Source organism: Elephas maximus, chromosome 2 (assembly GCF_024166365.1).
Source record: "Elephas maximus indicus isolate mEleMax1 chromosome 2, mEleMax1 primary haplotype, whole genome shotgun sequence".
Classification (NCBI taxonomy): domain Eukaryota; kingdom Metazoa; phylum Chordata; class Mammalia; order Proboscidea; family Elephantidae; genus Elephas; species Elephas maximus.
In genome coordinates, this window is record NC_064820.1 from 204,913,764 (window position 1) to 204,939,478 (window position 25,715).

At 38.3% G+C, this 25,715-nt stretch overlaps 1 protein-coding gene and 1 pseudogene across 1 annotated transcript; both read right to left on the bottom strand.

The window, feature by feature from the left end:
- Positions 1-8,638: 8,638 nt before the first annotated feature.
- Positions 8,639-14,111, bottom strand: LOC126067648 (olfactory receptor 2T11). Its single transcript, XM_049869751.1, has 3 exons — positions 14,041-14,111; positions 12,097-12,202; positions 8,639-9,601 (listed from the first exon to the last, which is right to left on the bottom strand). The coding sequence occupies exons 1-3, from the start codon at positions 14,109-14,111 to the stop codon at positions 8,639-8,641; spliced, it is 1,140 nt and encodes a 379-aa protein (XP_049725708.1).
- A 4,390-nt stretch (positions 14,112-18,501) lies between these two features.
- LOC126067656 (olfactory receptor 2T35-like) lies at positions 18,502-19,440 on the bottom strand (annotated as a pseudogene).
- Between the last annotated feature and the right edge of the window lie 6,275 nt (positions 19,441-25,715).

The window sequence follows — 25,715 nt, forward strand, 5'->3', positions numbered from 1 at the left end:
TGTAATTTTAAAACATACATACACAAAGACCAAGACGTTGGGAGAGACGACAGCAATAAAATTTTGGAACCTGGAAATTAAATGAGTAACCACTTTCGACTTACTAGGACCTAAAAAAGCTGAAAACTAAGTTGCAATGGAGAAGCTCAGTGACAAGAAGAATCATGGTGAAGAACAGCTCCAAGGCTCAAAGTAGGATTTACTAGGTATTTCTAAAAGAGGGGTTGCAAGCGGAACTGCAAACAGAAGGCTTGTTTGAAAATCTGTATGAAAAGCTGATAGACCCCTAATCTTTTCACCCGGTTCAGATAGCTAGACAACCCCTCCACCCATATCTGGCAAAACAGTAGAACTTTACTTTATGGAGATATTGAGCCTCAGGGCTCCGGACTTGGAAAAATAGGCATAGCAAAAAGAATAGAGTTGGAAAGCATACATACTGACTTGTGGGACACCTCAGCCCTTTCCCTGCTACTTTGGCTCTCAGAAAGCTGGCAGACAGTCTCATTTTCCCACTGCAGATAGATTCCATTAGGAGGAAACAGACCACACCAAATAAAATGCCTATAGATACTGAGAATTAGGGGTTCTCAAGTGAATGAACCAGTTACATTACAGTACAGTAAAGCCTACCAGTTATTAAGCCTTGTTTGTGCCCAGAAATCTTCCCTTCAGTAGATAGCCAAGTGTCACTAGACTCTTGAGGAAAGTTTTGAAAGTAGAAGACAGAAACCAAGATAATACAGCTGGGGAGAGGGGGGTGAGAGAGAGAGAAGTATAGTGTACAGGTAACAAAAGAACATTTTCCAAAAAAGAACTGTAATTTATCTTCTCAGAGAGATAAGAATATAAAAACAGATATTAAATTAGAATATGATGCTATAAAAGGAGCATTAGTAGAATAAGAAAGAGTTCTTAAGCATATAAACATAATATTCCACAATATTACAGTGGAAGCATAAAGCAGAACAAACAGACAGAGATGGGAAATAAGGTACAAAAGACAATAAACCGAGAAGTTCAGGTTTGGAGAGCCAAGTTTCAGATGGTATGAATACCAGAGGAAAATAGTAGAAAAAATTGAAATGGAGAAAAATATTTAAGTACTATTTCAATAAAATGTTCTGGAATTGAAAGACTTGAGCTTCAAGATTGAAAGTCCCCTCAAGTGTCCAGCGCAATTATTAAGAACCTATATTGACATGTCGATACGCAACTTAAAAAAAATTTTTTTTTTTTAAAGCACATGCAAATTGAAGAACTTAAAAGCCTCCAGAGGAGGTCCTAGCCAGAGCAATTAGGCTAGATAAAGAAATAAAGGGCATCCAGATTGGCAAGGAAGAAGCAAAAGAATCTGTAGTTGCAAATGACATGATCTTATACACAGAAAACCCTAAGGAATTCTCCAGAAAACTACTGAAACTAATAGAAGAGTTTGGCAGAGTCTCAGGTTATAAGATAAACATACAAAAATCAGTTGGACTCCTCTACACCAACAAAAAGAACATCAAAGAGGAAACCACCAAATCAAAAACATTTACACTAACCCCCAAGAAGATAAAATACTTAGGAATAAATCTTACCAAAGATGTAGAAGGCATAGACAAAGAAAACTACAAGACACTAGTGCAAAAAACCAAAAGAGAACTACTTAAGTGGAAAAACATACCTTGCTCATAGCTAGGAAGACTTAACATTATAAAAATGTCTATTCTATCAAAAGCGATCTACACATTTAATGCAATTCTGATCCAAATTCCAATGACATTTTTTAATGAGATGCAGAAACAAATCACCAACTTCATATGGAAGGGAAAGAGGCCCCGGATAAATAAAGCATTACCGAAAAAGAAGAACAAAGTGGGAGGCCTCACTCTACCTGATTTTAGAACATATTATACCGCCACAGCCGTCAAAACACCCTGGTACTGACAACAACAGATACAAAGACCAATGGAACAGAACTGAGAATCCAGACATAAATCCATCCACATATGAGCAGTTGATATTTGACAAACGCCCCAAAAGAGTTAAATGGGGAAAAGACAGTCTTTTTAATAAATGGTGCTGGCATAACTGGATATCCATCTGCAAAAAAATGAAACAAGACCCATACCTCACTCCATGCACAAAAATGAGCTCAAAACGGATCAAAGGCCTAAATATAAAATCTAAAACCATAAAGATCATGGAAGAAAAAATAGGGACAACATTAGAAGCCCTAAAACATGGCATAAACAGTATACGAAACATTACTATCAATGCAGAAGAAAAACTAGATAACTGGGAGCTACCAAAAATCAGACACCTATGCTCATCCAAAGACTTCGAGAGAAGAGTAAAAAAAAATTACCTACAGACTAGGAAAAAGTTTTTAGCTATGACATTTCTGATCAGTGCCTGAGCTCTAAAATCTACATGATACTGCAAAAACTCAAATACAAAAAGACAAATAACCCAATTAAAAAATGGACAAAAGATAGACATTTCACTAAAGAAGACATTCAAGTAGCAAACAGACACATGAGGAAATGCTCACGATCATTAGCCATTAGAGAAATGCAAATCAAAACTACAATGAGATTCCATCTCACTCCAACAAGGCTGGTTGCTAGATTAGTGATTTTTTGAGTGTTTGCTTTGTGATGATTATTAAGCTGTAAGTTTTTATTCTGGTACTCATATGTTTTATGTCACATGTCATAACATAAAGGGATAATCAAAACTGTTAGAAACAATGTGATCATTTCTGTCTGAAGCTCTGCTTTTGCCTCTCTCCTTAAAGGATCAAAGTCAATTAGCTTCCTAAAATCCCAATAAAATAATTGTTGGCCTCAAGGAACCTGGGCTGTCAAGCTAAAAGGGCCTTTGCACACCTGACCTGGTTGGCCCTGTCAGTTGAGCCTTAACAGGTGCATCTTGTCCTCAGCCCATCCCTACATACCCGTTTCTGGAAGCCATTGTCCTGATCCTGGAACTCTTGTAGCATCAGGGACAAGAAACTCGGGGACCGAGGCGCTTGCTGTACAGTATTGTGCTTAAGTATGATATATTAATTCATGAAAAAATATTTTATAATTTAAAAGGATCATAAAAAAATCTGTGATATTTTAATGAAGTAGACTTTGTCATGAAATGGAGTAATACGCATCCACGTGAATAATTATAAAAATGTTTAATGGCAGCTTAAATTTACTTGCAGTTTGTTCTTGACTACCAACCCACCCAGCAGTGTTACAAAAGAAAGCCTGGGGATCTGCTTCCATAAAAATTATAGCCAAGAACAGTCTATGGAGCAGTTCGACTTTATAACATATGGGGTTGCCAAGAGTTGGAATCAACTCAAGAGAAACTTCTTTTTAATATACTTGCTAGAAAAATAAACAGGAAAAAAGCACGTGAAGCATTTATATGTATGTGTATATATATATAATATATATTTTTTTTATATATATAATAGCTACAAAGAAATGTGCCCAAAGAATTCCTTCGGTATAGTAGCATTTTGGATAAATATCTTCCTTCAGTTTTATAAGGTAAAAGGAAGAAAAATTGCCTAAGAAATACATTTAAGGCAATAAGCTTCTATTCCTTGATAATTATAAAAATGTATCTGGAGACAAATGGGAAAATCTACATTAGGTAAATTTTATTTTAGCAACAAAACAAATCGAATAATGATATCTATGGGATTTTCATATGGTTTACTGTGTTTTTCTATTCTTTTCTAGAGTGGTTGCCGAGTATAAATGAGATACAGCATGAAAAGTACTGTATCTGGTAGATTGAGGGTAGTGCCAAACAAAGCGGCTCAGAGGTCTTACCCAAAGCCAGGGGAGAACATCAATGTTTCCAGTACCATCCAATTAAATAGACACTATAATGACCCAAATTGCATATATGAGAAACCCAGGCACTGTGATGGTAACCTGCCCATGTACCATGGAATTGACACTCATGTGCTGTGATTCTCAACACTGACGCCTTAATCAGGAATGTACCCCCGGTGATGGGGTTGATAATAATGAACGTGCTGACAATAACTATCACAAAGAACTAAAACCAATTGAGTTGACTGACCACAAAGAACTAGGATCCAGGATAGAGCTGTGCATATATTAACATAGTGAACGCTCACACAAGTGAAGAAGCTGTGGCACAAAGAGGTTCAGTGAATTGCCTGAGGCAGTAAATGCTGGAGCTCGGGATGAAAAACAAACAAAAAAATGAGACCCAGCTAATTCGTGCTCTTAAACACAGCACAACTCTACCTCTGATAACGATGTTTTTGTTGTTAGCTACCCTTGAGTCAGTCGCCCCCATGACTGATTTTGTGAATCAGGTTTGTGATTCATAGTGTTTTCATTGACTCCTGGGTGCAGTGGTTAAGTGTTTGGCTGCTAACCAAAAGGTTGGGAGTTCAGTCCATCAGCCACTCCTTGGAAACCCTATGGGGGCAGTTCTACTTTGTCCCATAGGGTCACTATGAGTTGAAATCAACTCCAGGGCAATGATGTTTTTCTTTTTGGTGGGGGGGCGGGGGGGGGGGGGGACTAGGGTTTATCCGAATCAGATCACCGGGCCTTTCTTCTTTGTCTTAGTCTGGAAGCTCCACTGAGACTTTGTCAGCATCATAACACACACGTCTCCACTCATAGAGGGGTAGTAGCTGTGCCTGAAGCGCATTGGCTGGGAATGGAACCTGGGTCTCCCACAGAGAAGGCGAGAATTCTACCACTGAACAATCATTGCCCCTACTCAATACAGAAGTTGAAAAGAAAAACTAAAACCATCAGCCATCCTTCACAGGTACCCCCAATAATATTTCGGTGTATACCTATCTTTTTGTTGTTGTTGTTTTTGTTTGCTGTTTTATTTCCCTAATAATACATATTGTTTCAGAAAATATAGCTGCTTTAGGAGTCTGTCATTTCAGCCATTAGCCACAAGGTGGCAGAAGGAAGCAAGTAAAATAGCCCCATAGCAATTCTTGAAACCCTGATCGCCCAGCGATTAAGAGCTAAGGCTGCTAACTTAAAGGTCAGCAGCTGGAATCCACCAGGAGCTCCTTGAAAACCCTATGGGGCAGTTCTACTCTGTCCTATAGGGGCGCTATGAGTCGGAATCAACTTGACGGCAATGTTTTTAGCAATTCCTATAGATAGAATCTCGAAATTATCACTTAGGTGTTTGTTTTTGTTTTTATTTTAATGGACTTTTCTTCCTCAAAGAGACACAGAGTCCTTATGAGTCGGAATTCCAAGGATACTGTTTCCCCAGGTTGCTAACCGGGGACCTTTCACGTGTGAGGTGAACATGATAACCACTACACTATGGAGACTAGTTTTTAATTATTTCTACTTTGTTTCCCCTTAACACCAAGTCTTAAAACCACTCTAATTTGACTATTTCAGAGTCAAATTAGAGTGGTTTTAAGACTTGGTGTTAAGCCCACTGGAGTTTGAATCCTGGTTCTGCTATTTCCATGCTGTGTGGCCTTGGGCATGTTACCATCGAGTCCTTGGCAACAGGTTTGGTTTTTTATTCTGGCTCATAGCGACCCTATAAGAGAGAGTAGAACTGCCCCATAGGGTTTCCAAGGAGCTCCTGGTGGATTCGAATTGCCAACCTTTTAGTTAGCAGCTGTAGCTCTTAACTACTACACCACAAGGGTTTCCTGTAATTAAATATAATAGAAAAAAATGTATAAAAGCCAGTTTATCCAACAACTGAAAAATCATTTAGTGAGTTTACACAAAGATAGGAGATGAAGCATTTTAATAATATTTATTGTAACATAATAGGGTATTATAACAAACTCAGTGAGTCCACCTTTGGGTTCAGAGCAAAGAGCAAATAGAAACTCAGCTTCTTACCAGAGAAGCAATCACAAAGCTCACATTAGAAGCATGATGTGCAAGATGTCCGGGTGCCTCAGGAGGACCTAACCAGTCTTCGATTCCTAATTTGTCACCTTATGATGCCAAGTGACACCACACTATACATGAAACTTCACAATGGTAGTAATAATGCTGGTTCTACTGCCTTTAACTGTCCGAATAGACCAATTCATTTAAACAAACAGCTTTAGAATACATATTACATGCTGCAAAGTACAACCCAAACAAAAAAATCAACCCGTTGCCTTCAGGTTGATTCCAACTCTTAGTGACTCTATAGGACCCTGTGAAACTACCCTACTGGATTTCCAAGGAGCTGCTGGTGGATTCAAACTGCAACATTTTGGTTAGCAGCCGAGCTCTTAACCACTACAACACCAAGGCATAAATGAGTATGACATGTTTTCCTCACATAAATAATGATAAATCTGTAATATTAGCCATAGTAGTTGCTGTTGTCATTGTTGTTGCCATAATTAATTGTAGTTAATATGTGGAGTGTTTTCTATTTGCTAGGCATTGTGTTAAGTATACTTCATGGATTATCTCAAAAACATTCTTTTATTAAATTCATATGTTCTGTCCCAAGGGGGTCAAAGATCTGTCCTACAATCCTAACATTTCTACATATTCAACTCTCCTGCTTTCTAACTATTCAAGCCTTTCCTCTCTTCTGAAACTTTAAACAATTCCTCCCTCCTCCTAACTCACAGGTGTTCCCCTAGCTTCTTGCTGAACTGCGAAAGTAGACTCTGCCAGAATCGAATCTACTTGTATCTGTTTTAGCTCCTGTTTCCTCCTCCTACAGTTGACAAACTCATCATGCTTGACATTTTCACAACCAGTCTCAAAGGCCATTCCTTTTGAAGTTCCCTCCATTTCTCATCCATCATCAATTTTCACTTTAGATTGAAATGTTTCCTTGAACATACAAACATATGCAATATCTCACAACTAAAAAAAAATAATAAGCACCAGTGATACCATGTCATCCCAGCTCTTGCCCCATTTCTCTGTTCCTTTTTGCAAATATACCATTCTAAAACTTTTTTTAATACTCTATGTCAACTTCCTATCCCTCCATTTTCCCCTGATTGCTTTCCAAGCACAATTCCATTAAAATTGTTGTTAGTAGAGGTCACACCTTATCTCCATGTTGCCAAATTAAATTGTCAAGTCTCATTTCTCACCTTAGTACAACTATAAATTGTGTTTGTTGTGGTTGATTATCCCCTCTTTCTTTCAACATTTTATTCACTTGTGTCTGAGGTGCCACCTCTTCTTACCTCATCAGATCCTCTTTCTTATCTCATTTGCCTCCCTGACTGCCCCAAGGCTCAGTCTGAAACCTTTCCTCTTACCTAAGTAATTTCAACTAATCTTATCTGTTTAAATACTTTTCTACTCCGAAGACTACCAAATTTGTACCTAAGCCTAGAACTATAATCTGAACTCCTGGCTGCTGACTTTTTGAAGTATCAGTTAATTATATAACAAACATTTAAAACTTGCCTTGTTAACAACTGAATTCTTGATTTCTCCCACTCAAATCTGCCACTCTAACAGTCTTCCAAATCTCAGTAAATAGCAATTTTTTTTTCCATCCACTTGGATACAAACCATTGAGTTATCCTTCATTCCACCTTCTCTCCCAACATACTTGCAATCCATGAGCTAAATCCTGTTAGCTAGTCCTCCAGATCATTTCTAGAATCTGCCTCTACTACTCTACTCTACTCCATGCCATCTTAATTTTTCACCTTGGAAATCTCTTACGTTGTTTTCCTTTATCCACCATGCTCCCTCCTCTATTCTTCACACAATAGCCACAGTGATCCTTTAAAAAATGAAGATCTCATCATGTCACACCTCATCTGAAAATTCTTCAATGACTTCCCATCTCACTCAACAAAAAGTCAAAGTGCCTTCAAGTGTGTTGTGGGATTACACAGAGCTGTGAAATAATGAAGTCCTTTTCCAGGGTGGGCCCTTGCTTCATCTGCTCTCCTACTGTTATAGTAACACAGAAGGTGGCACAGTGCTTCTCTCTGATGTTAAATATTAGACAGAGTTTATCCCTTTGAGTAGGTGTCTGATGCTTGGTCACCCATACATTCAGTAGGTTCAGTTCAATTTGTCCACTACTTATTGTGGTCTGGCATTTGTCAGTTGCTATATTCAGATCAGGAAATGCAAAGACGGTCTCAGAGGTTTGCAAAATTTCAACAATAAAAGAAGTGATTAAAATTTGTGTGGTTCCTGTTCTTTGTTACACGCAGGTTGCTATGTTATACTTTATTGCTATTATAACAATCACATAGATTTTGGCACCAAAAATTCAGTAGTGTTGGAGGGGATTTCTGTTTGTACGTTTAATGCTGAGTCAACTATGAAGGAGACATGGTTCGGTATAAAATGTGATTCTATAAATTCTAATATTTGTTTTGTGTATGTGTGTGTTTTGCTTTTTCCTCCTGAAGGCAAGAATCAACACCAGATTAATCCTTTAACTTACTAAGTGGGAAACAATTTTTTATAATTATCCAAAAAAAGTCCCTGCATAACTGATGAAACATCTTTCTACCCTAGGATAATCCAGACAGGATGAATTGTCTTAATTTCCAATACTAAGTACTCTTTGATAAATGCCCAAATAATCTGTGAAGAAACAGGGTACATGGAGGTGATTCTTGGGGGAAAAAAAATCATGATGAAAGACCATCCCTCTTGTTGAATCTCTAAGCATCACTTGTTGCTACTTTCTGAGCAGCTGAGCATCGCACAAATACCTTTTTAAATGCCTCCATGACATCCTTGTTCCTGAGGCTGTAGATCAGGGGGTTGAGCACGGGTGTGATGATGGTATAGAAGGCTGACACTACCTTGTCCTGCTCGGGGGTGTGGAATGACTGGGGCAGCACATACGTGTAGAAGGCAGCCCCATAGAAAATGCTGACAACAGTCAAGTGGGATGAGCAAGTGGTAAAGGCTTTTCTCTGGCCTTCTGCAGAGCGCACGCGGTGGACAGTTAACAAGATGAGAGAGTAGGAAGCGGAGATGATGGAGATGGGGATGAGCAGCATGAGTACACAGCAGATGTACATCAGGGTCTCATACAAGGATGTGTCGGCACAAGCCAGCTTGAGAACAGCAGGGATCTCACAGAAGAAATGGTTGACACTGCGGGGGCCACAATAGTTGACATTCATAGTGATGGGGGTGAGCAGAAAGCCATCAAGAGAGCCACCAAACCAGGCACCAGCAGCCAGAAGGAGACACACCTTGCGATTCATCAAGACTGGGTACCTAAGGGGGTTACAGACAGCCACATAGCGATCATAGGCCATGAGGCCCAGAAGAAAGAACTCTGAGCCAATCATGGTCAGGTAGAGAAAGATCTGGATGCCACAGGCCACAAAGGAAATGGTCTTCTCTTGGGACACCATGTCAGCCAGAAGCTTTGGGACAGTGGTACAAATGAAAAGGGTGTCCATGATGGACAACTGGCTGAGCAGAAAGTACATGGGGGTGTGGAGGTGGGAATCCACCTGAATCAAAAATATCATGACCAAATTTGCAATTACAGCCACCATGAAAATAGCAAGGATAACTGTGAAGACAATCCCTGCAGCCTGACTGTTCACTAGAAGCCCCAGCAGGATAAAGTCAGAGGATGAAGTGCTGTTCTTCATTGCCAGAACCTAGGACAAATTCAGGTGAACAGGAAGTCACAAAATTCAGGAAACAAAGTGGGATATTCAGCATGGAAGAAATGCCCAATAGAAACGACACCTCAGAAGATACTGGTCAAGATAAAATTTTCCAGGGCAGAATGCTAGAGAAATCGAACAGACTAACAAACACTCGCGTCATAAAACTGACGATGGTTCAAGTTCTCCTTATTGGGGAAGGACCATTTTTATAGTGTTTTTATATTCATTCTTTTGAAAGTAGGTTATGATGATGGTGTTTTCTATAGGTGCAATAAAGACTATATCTGTCCCGTTCACTCAGCAGTTCTAGAATTGAGAAAGCTGCCCAACCCACAGTAGGTCTTAGTATATACTGGTTGGAGAAAAGAATGAATGATTGATTCATTGATTGGTTGAATAAAGGTGAGTGAAATGAATAAATTAGGAAATGAACAGTTTTGATATTTGTTGTGGCTTCATCAATAAAATTTTTCTTCTCTTTCCATTCTTTTTTTGTTTTGCTAGCACCTAAATTTGGATCATTTAACTGTTGCTTGCACTGCTTAGTTATTCTCCTAGCTTATCTTTCTACAAATAGTTTCTTTACTCTCTCATTTACTTGTAACACGCTTCCAGAATAAAATTCCTTCAACGAAAGATATGATCATGCCACTAAGCTGATTCTCTGCATTGTTCCCATTGCTATAGTGTGTTTGGGGATGGAGACAGAGAAGCAGTTAGAAATAAAACTTTTTCAACTTAAAACCATTTAACCAAAAGACATACAAGAAGAAAAAATTAGCCAAGCCTGCCTGTCAATATTTATCTGTACTTTTAGGCCAAAGTTAACCACAGGATTAAGATTCTGTGGAGTAGATTATAAAATGGAAATAATGTGGCCACAATAGGCCACAATTTAGGAAGTGATTTTCATCCCTATTCATACCAGATGGACTAAAGATTTAAATGTTTACAAAGAATCATAAATACAATAATGCACACCCCCCTAAAGGTAGATCTTACTGACCTGAGCATTTAACATTTATGTGTGTAAAAAGGAAAGTCCCATCAAGGGGCAAGCCCAGAGGAACACTGCAATTTAATTTTCTGTGCCATTCCTAGAATGACTGCTAAATACTGTATGCCTCGCTATGTAGGGTTGCCATCTACAGCAAATAAAAATACAGTGTGTAAGGTTTGTTTTTATTTATTTTATTTTTGTATAACTATGGCCTTGAAAGACTGGCAGCACGCTTACAGTGAAAAAAAAAATACTGTTTATACAAAATCCAAATTTAGCTAATACCATAATAGAAAGTCATGCTCGCTTTCACAAAGATAAAAGAATAGTAACAACAGTGAATAGTGACCAATAGAAGCAGCAAAGTCTAAGCAGAAGTATCTAAAGCCAAAAGTTTAATTGATAAAATTGCTATTGTTGTTGTGTGTCTGTGAGTTGGCTCTGACTCAAAGTAACCCTATAGGAAAGAGTAGAACTGCCGCCATAAGGTTTTTAGGCTGTAAATCTTTATGGCAGAAGATTGCCACATCCTTTCCACCACAGAACAACTTGTAGGTTTGGGCCAGTGACCTTTCGGTTAGCAGCCAAACATAAAAATAAAATTGTCTCATTCCAAGTTTCCCTCTGATTGGCATGTTCAAATTACTCTAAAAAAAAAAACAGCACAAAGCTATTGTTCCATTTGTCAGGTCTTCCTAAATACCCTGTGGGCAAAACTCTAAAGTCAGGTGGCAGTGAATGTTAGGTCATCTAGCCTGGTGGTCCTTTCACTTAAATTCCATTCCATTTCCCAAAGACAGTTGAAAATAAACATTGTCTAATAATGTATTCCTTACTTAATTTCAAGTCCATTGATTTAAAAGAAATTCACTCTATTTTAGTCTCCAAAGACATCCTAATAAAACTAACCTACACTAATGGGTTGGGGTGCGGTAACTCTTTCCTTTGTCATATCCAGGAAATTCAAACATTTTACCTAAAAGTGTAAACCAGTTTAAATAAGTGCCTATATTTCTGACCACATCCTCAGCTAGTAGCCCGGTTCATGCCATCGTTGTACTTCACCTGGGATGTTCCAATAGCTTTCCCTCTATCCCCCTGCTCTCCCTTGTGTGTGGTCTCAGCACAACAATCAAAGTGGTCTTTGGAAACCTTCCTCTCAGACCAAGTCACTCTATGTTCAAAATCTGAAATGGCAGCTTCACTTCCCACTTTAAGGCCTGGCTTATTTGACCCTTTTGCCCTCTGAGGTTATCTCCTGCCCCTCTTGCTTGTTTGCCCCTCTGCTGCTGCCTCAGTGGCCTCCTCGCTAATCTTCATCCAAGCCCTGGACTTTTGTCTCAGGTGTGCCCCCTGTCTGGGGTTCCTCCCCACATCTGTGGATAGTCATCCCCACATATTCTTCAGGTCTTTGCTCAAAAGCCACCTTCTCAGAAGGGCCAAGGTTGTCAGCATAGTTTAAAAAACTAAACGAGAGACTCACCGCTTCCTCTCTCTTCCTAATCTGCATTTGCTGTGATAGATCTTCATTCAGGTAGGTCCCAAATATTGCATAAAAGATTACTGTTGCTTCAAATGTTATTATCCACCTGGGATTTTATTATAGATATTGATAATGTAGTTTAAATTCACCCTACATTAAATAGATAAAAAAGAAAGAAAATCATTACATGATTTGTCTCCACATGAAGTTCCCATCTGCCCTCTATTATCAGAAAAAAAATTGCATCCTAAAAAAAAGTCATATGGCTTATTATTAATTTTTTTTATTTCATTAAATTTAATAGGGCTGTAATGGACTTAGCTCAGTGTTAATTAAAACCAATTGTGGTAGGCAGAATATTGGCCCCCCAAAAATGTCCTTGTCCTAATCATTGAAACCTATGAATATATTACTTTACATGGTAAAGGGACTTTGTACCCAGACCCAGTGCCGTGAAAAAGGACTTTGTAGATGTGATTAAATTAAGAATCTTGAGATGGGGAGATTGTACTGGATTATCTGGGGGAGCTCAGTGTAATAACACAAGTGTTTATAAAGGAAAGAGGAAGGCAGGAGGTTCAGAGAAGACGTGACAATGGAAGCAAAGGTAAAAGTCATTCCAATGAATGTGCACCATCTCTGGAAGCTGGAAAAGGGATGGAAACTGATTCTCCCTTGGAAACTTCAGAAAGACTTCAGCCCTGCTGACACCTTGATTTAGCCCCAAAGACCCGTTTTTGACTTCTGACCTACAGAACTATAATACATTTATGTTGTTTTAAGACATTAAGGTTGTGGTAATTTGTTACAGCAGCAATAAACAAGTAAAATACATCAATACACACTTTTTTTCAGTTTTTGAAAGTAATTGAGACAATTTGCTAATGATAATTCACTTCTACAATGCTTACTGTATGCCAGGAACGCTTCTGTACACTCCAATGCTTTGACGCAGTCACTCTTCACAGTACCTCTGTGAGGCAGATTATTAAAATTAACCCCATTTTACAGTTGGAGAAATTGAGGCACAGAGAGGTAGAGGCGGAAGTGGGGCCAGGCTTGAGAAATTTGATTTTGTTTTCTGTGCTCCCAGTCACTATGCTCAATTTCTCGCTTAAGGCACAGTATTTTTTTTTTTTTCCCATGGAGTTGGTCAAAGTATACATAACAAAATATATGCCATCTCCGCAATTTCTACATGTACACGTACAATTCAGTGACATTGATTACATTCTTCAAGTTGTGCCAGGATTCTCCCTATTCTTTTTCCAAATTTCTTTACCATGTACATGAACTCAATACCCTCATGCAAAAACGCCTCCTCTGCCCTCCCTCCCACCTGTGGTAACCACGAATAATCTTAAGGGTACAATATCTTCTTAAGCATCAGTTAAGCTTATCTTATAACCAGCTTAATAAATATAGGCTATGAGCCCCTAATGCATTTCTGATCAAAAGATGTTAACAAAGTAATGAAGTAACAAAGTAAAGTTAATTATTTTCAAAAACCCGAAATTCTCCCTAACCTTTGGACAATTCTTAGTCATCATATGTTGGTAGGAGCCTGGCTTCATATTGAAGTTCAAGGGGAGAGAGAACCTCCTCATCAGGTGAACCCTTGAGCAAGACCTTGCAAAGACTTACATCATATTCCCCAAGGCGAGATTTACAAATTTCACTGTGGATCACACCACATTGAAGGCGAATGCCTTAACACCAAGCAGACAAGATAGTGCCCCATCTTTTATGCATGTCCCCAGGCTCACCACCGTTATGTGACCAGCTGGTATTGATTTTATGATACCCCTATTCCTTGTTTGGGAATCTGAGAATTAAAGGAGGTTCACTGTAATGTCTGTAAAATTCTCACATCTAAATTTTTCTATGAAATATGGAAAAAAGCATTTTTTTTCTGTTTCCCTGCCAGCTTGAGCAAATACCTACTTGTGGAACTTGCTTTCTGTTCGTTCCAAAGGAAAAAGAATATCTAAGGTGAATCCAGCAAAAAGCAACATTTCCTCACAATTTTACCATACTTAGTAGAAATTAGATAAGAACTGACAAAGTTGGAAAGAATTTATGTACAGTTTTGTTGTTTCTAACTTCACCCTTGACATGTAATTCTATGTGAGATTGCAGAAGTCATCTACTTTCTTGGACCTTCAGCTTCACCCTAACTCTTCAACACTGGATTTCCGGGAAAAAGACAATGATAACAATAAAACACTGAACCGTGTGTTTTCTAGTTCTAAGCCATCTAAAAGGAAACAGTGTTTATTCATTCAACTGATATTTGTTGAGCGCATTTTATATGTCCGGAAAATTTCTAAGCACTTGGGATGCATCACAGAACAACAACAGCAAAAAAAATATATATATATATATATATATATATATATATATATATATCCACCTGCCCTTCGTTACGTGTTGAGTAAAATCTGATGAAATCAAGAAAGTTTAACAGGCTACTCAGGAAAAAAGAAAGCAGTATCGGATAATCACAGCTGATGCTATGGGTTTTTGCTTATTGCCTTTATATTCTTAGTTAGTAGTGCAAACCAGAGGAATAAAGTAGAAATAGGAACCTTAAGAGTTTTTTCAAACTTTGAGTTTCTAAGATTTTGAAGGAGGCACTCACTGAAAAAAACTGAAGCATATGGTAATTGTATGACAAGAACAAGGGAGGCATTCAGGCTTAGCAAGATCTATTCTCAACAAAATCCCAGCTGAGAATGACTTTTAAAACCTCCCTGGTTTTAGCTAATTATATTTCTGAATTACATTTGTCTATCAGCCTGTTTGTTTTTTTAAACTAAATAACCTATCAATTCCATGAAATTTTCTATGATTACGTTTTCCCTGCCTCGTGTAAATACCTTCTATATTTCAGACATTTTGTTTTCCCATTGCTGACAGACCTCTTAGTAGAACTTTGCTTTATTTAAGATCACCTAATTAGGCAGTTTTGTATGGTCACTTTCTAGGCAAAAGTGGCCTGCATTCTCCTCTCCATGTTAAATAGCCATCTAATATTTCCAATTTCTCCTACCTTCCCTTCCTGTCTGAAACTTCCTTGAGTATTTAATAAAGCATTTAATAAGCAGGTTTTGTGCTGTCTGCTATTAAAATTTTTATACTATTATGAAATAAATATACAGAAGCAAGGGTTCAGTTAATATATAGCATTCATATCTGTCACCTGAGAAGACTCCACAGGGGGTCCGAGTGCCCCTCATCATGAATTCCCAGGTCCTTGGTAGACCAGCCCAGCTGGTATCCCACAGCAAAAGTGCAGGAGTTTTATCAGCTTGCTGCTCCCAGAGAAACCTTTGTCCCCAGGCCATTAGGATTAACAAGCTGACAGCTCCGCATTGTACAACATTCTTCTCTCTGGAAGTTTTCGATCAACTAAAAGCAAGGTTTGGCACCAAAATGCTGACCCAAGAGTCAGAAGACATGCTTCTGAGGTCCTCATCTGAGCAAAGAAATAATCTCTGAACATCAGCTTATTCATCTCCCATGGGGCTAATTCCTTTCCTAAATATCTTGTAAGACTTGGTGAGGATCAGAATCAAAACGAGATAATGCAGTTTATATGCTTGAAAAATGGAGACTGTTTTCTCTGTATATTTTCCCATAATCTAGAACAGTGCCTGACATTAGTAAAAAAAAAAAAAGTAATTACAATTAATGATTTTGATTAATTTTATTATAGTTTATTGTAACTTACAATGTTCATTCCCAAGTTAATGCATTATATAAGTTTTAGCCAAGCCCTGATGGTGCAGTCGTAAAGAGCTCAGCTGTTAAACCAAAAGGTTCGCAGTTCAAATCCACCAGCTGCTCCTTGGAAACCCTATGGGGCAGTTCTACTCTGTCCTACAGGATCACTATGGATTGGAATCAACTTGAAAGCAACAGGTTTGGTTTTTTTTTTTTTTTTTAATTAGTTTTAGTGAAAAGGAAAAATGATGACTCCAAATTTTGTTATATAAGAATTCAGTAAGGAAAACAAACAAACAAAAAAACCCATCACCGCCAAGTCGATTCCTACTCATAGCCACCCTATAGTAGAAAGTAGAACTGCCACACAGAGTTTCCAAGGAGTGGCTGGTGGATTCAAACTGCAGACCTTTTGGTTAGCAGCCAAACTCTTAACCACTGTGCTAACAGGGCTCCAGAAAACTATTTACTCCCTTTTAGGATGGAGCAGATCCTATGTGTAAGGGGAGTAGTACCTACCATATGGGTGATGAATTAAAAAAAAATTTTTTTTAATTGTATGAAGTATAGCACACATACACAAAAGTGCACACATCATTGGTGGCATGTTTGATAAGTCATCACAAAGTGAACACACTCATGTGACCACCACTGAGGCTGAGGAATAGGCTATAAACAGCATGCCATTCTTCCCCATCCTAATCACTAACTCCTATATATCACTGGGACTACTCTAAATGTACCTTCCTTACCTGTTGTTTTTCAGGTACTTTTGAAATATCTATCAATGTTTGTGTTAAATCCCCTCATTAAATATATAAATGATTTATTTTGGCCTTATAAGAGAGACCTATTAAATATTAATATATAACTACCCAGTTTCATGCAGGGAAATGACAAAGAAGACAAAAATGCTCAGTGTAGGAGGGAAATGTGAAGCATGAAGTAATTTTCTACAGGGAAAGACCAGGAGCAGGGGTCTGGCTATAGGCTGGGGAGGGAAGAGGGAGAAGGCATTAACAAGAATACAGAAACTCAAAAGGAATTGAAAAGTGAATGGAACCGAACTGAAGTCGTATTGAGTATATATCATAACTCAACTCTAGTCTTTGTTTCTTCAGTTGAAGAGATTCAATTCTCCAGGCTGTTTTTCTATTTCCTTAGTTTTTTTTTGGCTGCCTCTTTAAGAGGAAAGATGAAACTCTTAGGAATCTTATGAGGTAACACTAACCTCTTGATTAGCATATTGAAGGGGATACTTTTTTTACCTGAATCAACATTGATTAAGGAAATGATTTTCCCTCTATGCTGACGTTAGACTAAGTAACGTAACAACATGATACAATATAATACCACATAAGGCTGAATAATATCTACTTAATCTTTGTCAAATGTGAAATCACTTAATTGTCCAAAATTCTCTTTTCAAAGCCTTCTATTGATATAAAAAACACCCAAAAATGAATCAAAACTTCTTTTATTTATAATATTTCAGAACTTTATACACATAGATAATGTTGAGTAAATGAATGGTGGAAACCTCAGTGTGGTCTTTGTTCAGTTAATATTTTAGGCATTTGCATACAAGTTCTTAGTTACTACCAAAACACAATACCTCACCCCAACTAGTTTAAAAGGGAAATCTTTGTGTACCCACACATCAGACGGATAAGTTGAGAATAAGAAAATTGAGCAACTTAAATGAAGGGAGCTAAGTATGCTAATGAAAGTATTTTGATTTATTCATTATATTCCAAGTCATAGAGACCCTATAGGACAGAGTAGAACTGCCCCATAGAGTTTCCAAGGAAAGTCTGGTGGATTTGAACTGCCGACCTTTTGGTTAGCAGCCATAACACTTAACCACTACGCCACCAGCGTTTCTTATTCATTATATTCTTATCTGTTATTTATTTAGGGAGATCCTTAACAAGATGGATTGGCACAGTGGCTGCAACGATAGGCTCAAGCATAGCTACAATTGTGAGGACCCAGCAGTGTTTCGTTTTGTTGTGCATAGGGTCGGTATTAGTCGGAACTGACTCAACAGCACCTAACAAAAACATTTATTTATTAAAGTATAAATGTAAGTCATTGTAGAGTTGTAGCAATGTTATGATTTTAACGGCAGGAACCAAAGCCGTTATAAGGCACATATGAGACTCTATGTCTTATAAAGACATGGTAACTACATGCAGTTTATTTTACGTGGTAAAAGAATACAGATGTGCTGAATGGTAACTAAGAATAAAAAAAAAAAGATTTTTTTTTACAGCACATAAAATACAGTCTTATCATGCTCATAAACACTTCTTAAATAAAACAGCTATGCTATTGCCATTAGAAAATATCAGCTTGCAATTTTCCATTCAAAAGTTGGTCAGCAATACAAGCACAAAGGACACACAAACACATATATAAAAATATTTATTCAGGACTCTTGAATGTTTCACCTCACTTGGATGATTTAGGAATAGTGTTAATGGGGAATGTTTAACTGTGGAGACAAGTTCAGTCTTAGCCATTGTTTTTAAATGACACTTGCAACAGAAGAATCTGCCTGTTGATATCTCAGGGTTGTTCAAATGACACTGAACATTTTTCAGAACGAAGAACATGTTTTCTTGGAAGTCAGTGTGTAATTGGCAATGGCAACAGAGATGTTTGTACCTGGGCATCCTAGTATTTCCTAGATACACATCTCTCCCTGATTCTTTGTGAGGAGGCCCATCTCCCCAACACTTTTCTTAGAGCTGCTGCCACATATTTATTCCTCAAACTGTAGATGAATGGATTGAACATGGGAGTGAGGATGGTGTAGAAGGCAGGCACAACCTTGTCTTTCTCTGGTGTGTGGTAGGAATGGGTAGCACGTTGGTGTAGAAGGCTGCACCGTAGAAAATGCTCACCCCCATAATATGGGAGGAACAGTTAGCAAAAGGCTTTGCGCCGGTCCTCAGCAGAATTCATCCGATGGACAGTAATCAGAATCCGTGTGTAGGAGACAGAGATGATAGATATGGGGATGAGCAGCATCAGCACACAGCAAGAATACATGAGAGTCTCATACAGGGACATGTCCATACACAATAGCTTCAGCACAGCTGGAATCTCACAAAAAAGTGATTGATTTCTTGGAACCCACATTAGGGAAAATTCATGGTGACCGGGATCAGCATAAATCCATCCAAGGAGCCACCAACCCAGAAGCCCACTACCATAAACAAGCGAATCCTGTGGTTCATGAGGAGAGGGTACCGGAGAGGGTTGCACACAACCACATATCTTTCATAGGCCATGAGGCCCAGCAGGAAGAATTCCCCTCCAATCAATGTCAGGTAGAGAAATATCTAAACTGCAGTCAAGGAAGGAGGTGCTCTTTTCCTTGGACAGAAGGTCTTGCAGCATCTTGGGGACAGTGATGCAGATGTAGACTGTGTCCATGATGGAGAGTTGGCTGAGCAAGAAGTACATGGGTGTGTGGAGGTGAAAATCTACATGAATGAGCAGAATCATGACCACATTGGCTATTACAGCCACCACAAAGATGGAGAAGATAAACTCAGGGAACAAGGGATGGGTGATGAGGCCCAAAAGGATGAAGTCAATGGAGTTCCATGTTCAGATCACATGATAGCTCCTAGACTATTGAAGCAGAAGGATAGTCAGTTAAGCAATAATCAAGTATTTAGGCAGAGCCCACCATGAATAGTATGTTAGAAGTAGTGTAGAATAAAGGAAATAACATCAACTTTGGCGTTATTCAGAACCACTCTGAAATATGGTTTCACTATTAATTGTCTCTACGACACTGGACATATTAATTAACCTCCTAGCTAACTCAGTTTCATCATCTGTGAAGAGGTCATCATAAGTCTATGTGTTTATACTTCAGACTATGTCTTCAGGCTGCATACCAGTGGTAACTGGAATAATTCATGAAGTCCAAGGTTCAGAGTGCTTTATTTTTATCCTGAGCTGTCTTTTATGTACATTTTCTAACCTTATCACTTAGGTTGAATGTTTTCTGAGATTGTTGTCTGTACCTTATTCCCCATATTTGCCTTGCAAACTACATATATGTGTTGATCAAATTTAAATTGCTTTCTGCCGTTACATTGTTAAAATCATACAAAGATGCCTATGAGTGCTTTCTTTAATAAAGTGACAGAATGTAATATGGAGTCAATAAATCCATGTAATTTTAACTATTTTTGGCTAGTGTTATTATTAAACAACTTTGTGAATGGTTGGATCATCAAGGATTAAGCAGGTGGTACTGATTATTTGAGGGTCAGGGACCACCGTGCCTTGTGGTCAGATGTTGTGCAGCAAAGGGAGCTCATGTTTCAGACATAGATCATTTTAGTTAAACACTTGAAGCCTATTTTTTTCTCACAGGGTAAGTTGAGTTATAAAGCTTGAATGAGGACTACGATGAAGTCTACTCCACAAGCAGGGCTTTGGCTGGATTCATCATCATGGCGGTCTTTCTGATTGATGCCACGGAGCCTGCTGAATTTTGTGATTTGGACTGCCTAACATCTGGATTGGTTAATCGTCTGGCTGCTAACCAAAATATTGGCAGTTTGAATTTACCAACTGCTCCTTGGAAACCCTATGCGGCAGTTTTACTCTGTCCTATGGGGTCACTATGAATCAGAATTGACTCGATGGCAATGGATTTGGTTTGGTTTTAACATAATTCAAAGGAGCCCTCGTGGTGCAGTGGTTAAATGCTCAGTTGCTAACCAAAAGATCCATGGTTCGAACCCACCAGTGGCTCCATGGAAAAAAAGACCTGGCAATTTGCTCCTGTAAAGATTACAGCCTGGGAAATCCTATGGGTAATTTCCACTCTGTCCTATAGGGTTGCTATGAGTTGGAATCAACTCAAAAGCACACAACAACTACACCATTTAAAGGAGCCATGGTGGCCAGTGTTAAAGAGCTTGGTTGCTAACCAAAAGGTTGGCGGTTCAAATCCACAAGCTGCTTTGCAAAAGAAAAATGTGGCAGTCTTCTTCTGTAATGATTGAATCAAAACATACCATTGTCATTGAGCCTATTCCATCTCACAGTGACCCTATAGGGCAGAGTAGAACTGCCCTACAGGGTTTCCAAGGCTGTAAATCTTTATGGAAGCAGACTGCCACATCTTTCCCCCGGAGAAGCTGATGGGTTTGAACTGCCAAACCTTTGGTTAGCAGCAGAGCACTTAACCGCTGCATCGCCATGGCTACTCTGTAAAGATTAAAAAACGAACAAAGAAAACCAAACCCAGTGCCGTCGAGTCAATTCCAACTCATAGCGACCCCATAGGACAGAGTAGAACTGCCCCATAGAGTTTCCAAGGAGCGTCTGCTGGATTCAAACTGCCTACCCTTTGGTTAGCAGCCGTAGCACTTAACCACTACACCACCAGGGTTTCCTTGGAAATCCTATGGGGCTGTTCTACCCTGTCCTATAGGTTCGCTGTGAGTTGGAATTGACTCAACGGAAACAGGTTAACATCATTCAATTACGCCCTAAACTTCTGTTACATTATTGTTCAGCCAAAACTTTAACACAATTTCTTTCTCTGACAAGGTGGCTTCTGAACCTATTAAAATGTTTTATTATCCCAGTGATCCTTTGCTAATGTTTCCTTTCCTTATGTTTCCTTTTTTACTGTGTTGGTGTTTCTTTGTGTTTATAAGATAACTCGAAATGGGAAAGAATTACTTACTTTAGGTGGAAAAAGACACACTAGTATTAGACTTCCCTGGAACTAAATGGAAGCTAGAGAGATGAGGCAAGGAGACTGAGAAGGGATTCTGCCAGGGTCTTCATAGGGTAGAAGCTTTGTGTGTTCAGGGAAAAGAGACCATAGAAATCCAGGCACAGCTTGTGACTCTCACAGCAATTTGTAAGAGGAGACCTCCAAATCAGATCAGTCAATATGCTACCATGGGAGCAGGACCTGCTCAAGATTGAGAGATCTGAACCAACCCTTTGTGACACACCTTCTCGGGAAGCCAGCGCTACCACAGGTATGAGAAGTAAGCTTCCAGTGACCTTTCTGTGGCAATAAGGCTCCTAACCTAAAATGATCGCCTCCACCTGAGGCATGGTATTTGTTATACCTTTAAAAAGGGAGGAGAGATAAAATCTCTCAAGAGCAAACACATTCTATGATCAGACATTTTACCGTGTTATAGGCTATACAAAAATTAACAGTGCCTGCCACTACCATTAAGAAGCATATGATACAGTCTGAGAAATACTATATATAACAAAAAATACTTATGATAAAATCAGATTATAATAAAACTAAGTGGAGATTTCTAGGGAAGGCAGAAACACATTGCACTGGGGACTTTTGGTGTCTTTTAGCAGAGATAACATTACTGTAGCTGCTCATGTAGTTGCCCTTCCTGGAGTTACACAACAGGAACTATTCATGTAGACCTGGGGATGACATGCACAGAGGTGCTAATGGCAGCCATAAGTCAAAGGACACCCAGGAATGCTTATTTTAGGAAGTGAAAATTACCTCCCTGGACCTCAGATTTCTGTCAGTTAAGGATGGGATTGTACCAGCTAAAGAAACATATCATATAGCTCTAGTATTCACAGATTATTGGTTTCTGGATGTGGAAAAAGTGACCAAAGATGACATATTGGGATATCTGCTTTGGCTGAAGTTTATGAAGAGAAGACAACCAAAAATGTGAAAGACACCAGGAAAGGTCCGAGGAGGTATGGGAGGTTTCAGGGTCCCCCAAACCATAAAAGGTGAAAGTGCTTGCTGCATGCCAAGCAGTTTATATGTTTTTCATACACTTAATCATAGTAAACAATCTTTTTCAAAAATATTATTTTCCTCAAACAGCTTACACTATAGCTAGAGACCAAGATAACCTCAAAGCATGGAACAGTTAAAGAACACAAAAGAGATAACCACTTTGAAAATATTACTGATACAAACCAAAGTCAGTTTGGTTAGTGCAAAGAGTTTGATAGAGATGGAAATTGGTCTGTTTAAAATTTTAAAAAATTAAAAAATGTGAGGTTTAGAAAGAAGAAGGTAGGACAAGATTGCTGGCATTGTAGACACTATCAGGAAAGACTCACAGGTAGGAATCAGCAGCGTGTGCAGGATGAAGCAGGTCAGGGAGAGTTCAGCGCAACTGCAGCTTAAGGTCTCCTTTGAGAGCTAAGCTGTGTAGAGTAGTGTGGGGCTGGGACACGCGGGGGCTGAAGAGTGAAGGCTGAGAGATTTTGACTCAAAATATCTGGAAATAGAGTGCAACTGCGAGTTGTTTGAGAAGAAACATTACATGATATAATACTTAGTTAAGAAAGATATATCTGGCAGTTTTATTCAGAAAAATCTTTCACAGCAAGTTGATTAGTATTAATTACTGTTAATTAATTTTCTTGAAGCCACAATGGGTTAAGACCGGCTCATCTCCTTTCTTCTCCTTCCTTTACATATACTCACTAAACTTGCCATCCTTTATATAAATTAGGAAATCATTTGGACACTGCTTCAGGTATTGAATAATTATGCATTTCTTTTTTTTCCCTATGGCAATTTAGTATCCAGTGATATGACTTTGTCTCTTTGCCTTAACACTATCTCTAAATTCCATGGTCATGTATTTCCACAGATATTTCCCCCGCCTGTTCTATTCATTTGAACAGTAACTAATATCATTAGTGAAATGGGAATGAATCTTCTACTTCTTCTCTCCACCACACAGGCAATTTGGACATTTTTTAAGTGCAAAATTAAGCATAAAAAAAGCATATAAGAGCTTTCCTTACTTTAAAACTGAGCAGTGTAATAAAATTTAGATAACGTCTATTGAACATCTACTGTGCCAGGAATTAGTGCCTTTGAAATAGTCTGGATTGAAATACCAGATGTCAATTTATTCAAAAATATGTTAGCAAGGACACCATCATTAAAAAAAGTACCTCCCCAGGTATTGGATAAAATGCCCAAATTCCAAGGTCCCAGCTGTCAGAAGGATGCCTACTATTTTGACTCATGGAAACATCATTCTGAACAGCGATGTCAGACAGTTTATGTGGTGACAAATAGAAAGCAAAGAATGGGGCATAGTACTCACCAAGTGTACGCCACTAATGCTGTAAAGAAGAAAATACAAGGCCAGAAGAAAGGAATGATGACACATGACCAGCAGTGACAGAGCAGGTGGTTAGAAGTCAAGATCTCCAGCTCTAAATATAACGTGTTCACTGTTGCACCATGCAATCTAACTAGCCAACGTTTATATACAATCCCTTCCTGCTTCAATTACTCAGTCCAGTGGGCTTTCATATACCCATGCAAGGAAAATTTCAGGGAATTCCTTTAAGAAACAATTATCTTTCTTTAAAAAACAAAAACAAAAACTCTATTGGGGGTCCTGAAAGTGTACTTGTAAGTCTTAGGGAGTGAGAAAAGGAGAAAGGGGTTCAAATAATAATAATAATAAAAATAACATATCTTAATCTCCTCCAAAGCATGCAGAAAACCTTCATCCACACCTGACTACATACAAAGAAAGCAATCATTGTCTTAAATTACAGAGGGCAATCATGTTTCTCCCTTAGTAATGAGCATCCTTGCCACCTACCCATTAAATCTGAAAATTCCCATTAATATTTGGAAATTTCTTATAATGAGTAGTAAGTGAACTCTTCCAACTATCAACTATTATTTTCCCTCTTCAGTAAATCCATTTAGCATTTCTTAACTACTATTAGATGCCTTTGGCTTCCTGTATTTTGGGCTAAATTATTCCTTTTCCAATAGGCTGGCTATCAAAAAGTGAATGTTTGCATCCACACTTCTTAATCTTGAAGAGACCACTGTGTCAGCCATTAACAGATAATGTCACAGCAGGGTGTCTTTTTAATAGTTACAGAGTGATGCTGAAGAAAATATCCTAGTATTTGGGGTTCCATGAAAATCTAAGACCCTACCTCAGAGCAGCTGAGTCCAAGTCTTAGTAAGGCAACAGTACAACGACAGACTTCTTAAATAGTCTGGTATGGAGGTGGGGCTTGGTCGAAAGAAGGCTTCTCATATGTAATGGATTGGTGTTTCCAAATCCCTTAGGAGGAATCTTCTGGAAGCAGTTAGTTCAAGCTTATTTGGTTTGCCTTGTGCATCAAGGGAAGGTCAGTCAAAGCCCATTCCCTCTTTCTGAAGAATGCATTCTTTTCCCAAGTGAAAAATTCTAATCATTTCTTGATATTTCATCATAATTCTGGCATCTCTTTAGAGTAATAAAAAAAAATGAGCTGGGAGTGAGGGACGGACCCCCCAAAATATTTAAAATTTCTAAAAGGGGCTGTAGTGATAGATTAAAAGTTGTACTGAATTAGAAAAAAAAAAAATTCTATTCCATGTCACTGGTTTATTTTGTATAGAGGAAAATTAATTTTATGAAAGAACATATACTTGAAAGCTAAAGAGTGTTTTTCAGAATTATTCACCTAGTGATTAGTGGAGAAGGAAATCAAATTCAGTATATATATATATATATATAAAAACATGAGAAAGAGAGAACATAGAAAGGGAGAAGATAAAGAAAAAAGAAAACAAGGAGGAAGAAAAAAAGGAAGGAAACAAGTGTTTGAGTAAAACAGAGGTCATATATTTTATGAAAACCCTTTTGCATAAGTATTTATGTGTAGGTAAGAGATTTATACATGTGAGAAATTGGGCACTTAAATTCATTTTATTTCTCTAAAGATAAATACAAAGAAGGAATTTACCTTGTTTGGGGGGGAACAGCAGCTTTAAAACTAGTAATAAAATACTACTTCTAATAATAAATAGCATAATTGCATAATTTTCATACACTAGGCATGGTAATAGGCACCTCACTTAT

What these genes read in the sequence shown, in the direction of transcription:
- LOC126067648 (XM_049869751.1), bottom strand. Translation starts at nt 14,111, where the DNA reads ATGTTGCTTTTTGCTGGATTCACCTTAGATATTCTTTTTCCTTTGGAA. An exon ending in ACAGAAAGCAAGTTCCACAA is followed by an intron (nt 12,203 to 14,040) that starts GTAGGTATTTGC and finishes ATAAAATCCCAG; the next exon opens with GTGGATAATAACATTTGAAG. An exon ending in TTAGGAAGAGAGAGGAAGCG is followed by an intron (nt 9,602 to 12,096) that starts GTGAGTCTCTCG and finishes AATTTGTCCTAG; the next exon opens with GTTCTGGCAATGAAGAACAG.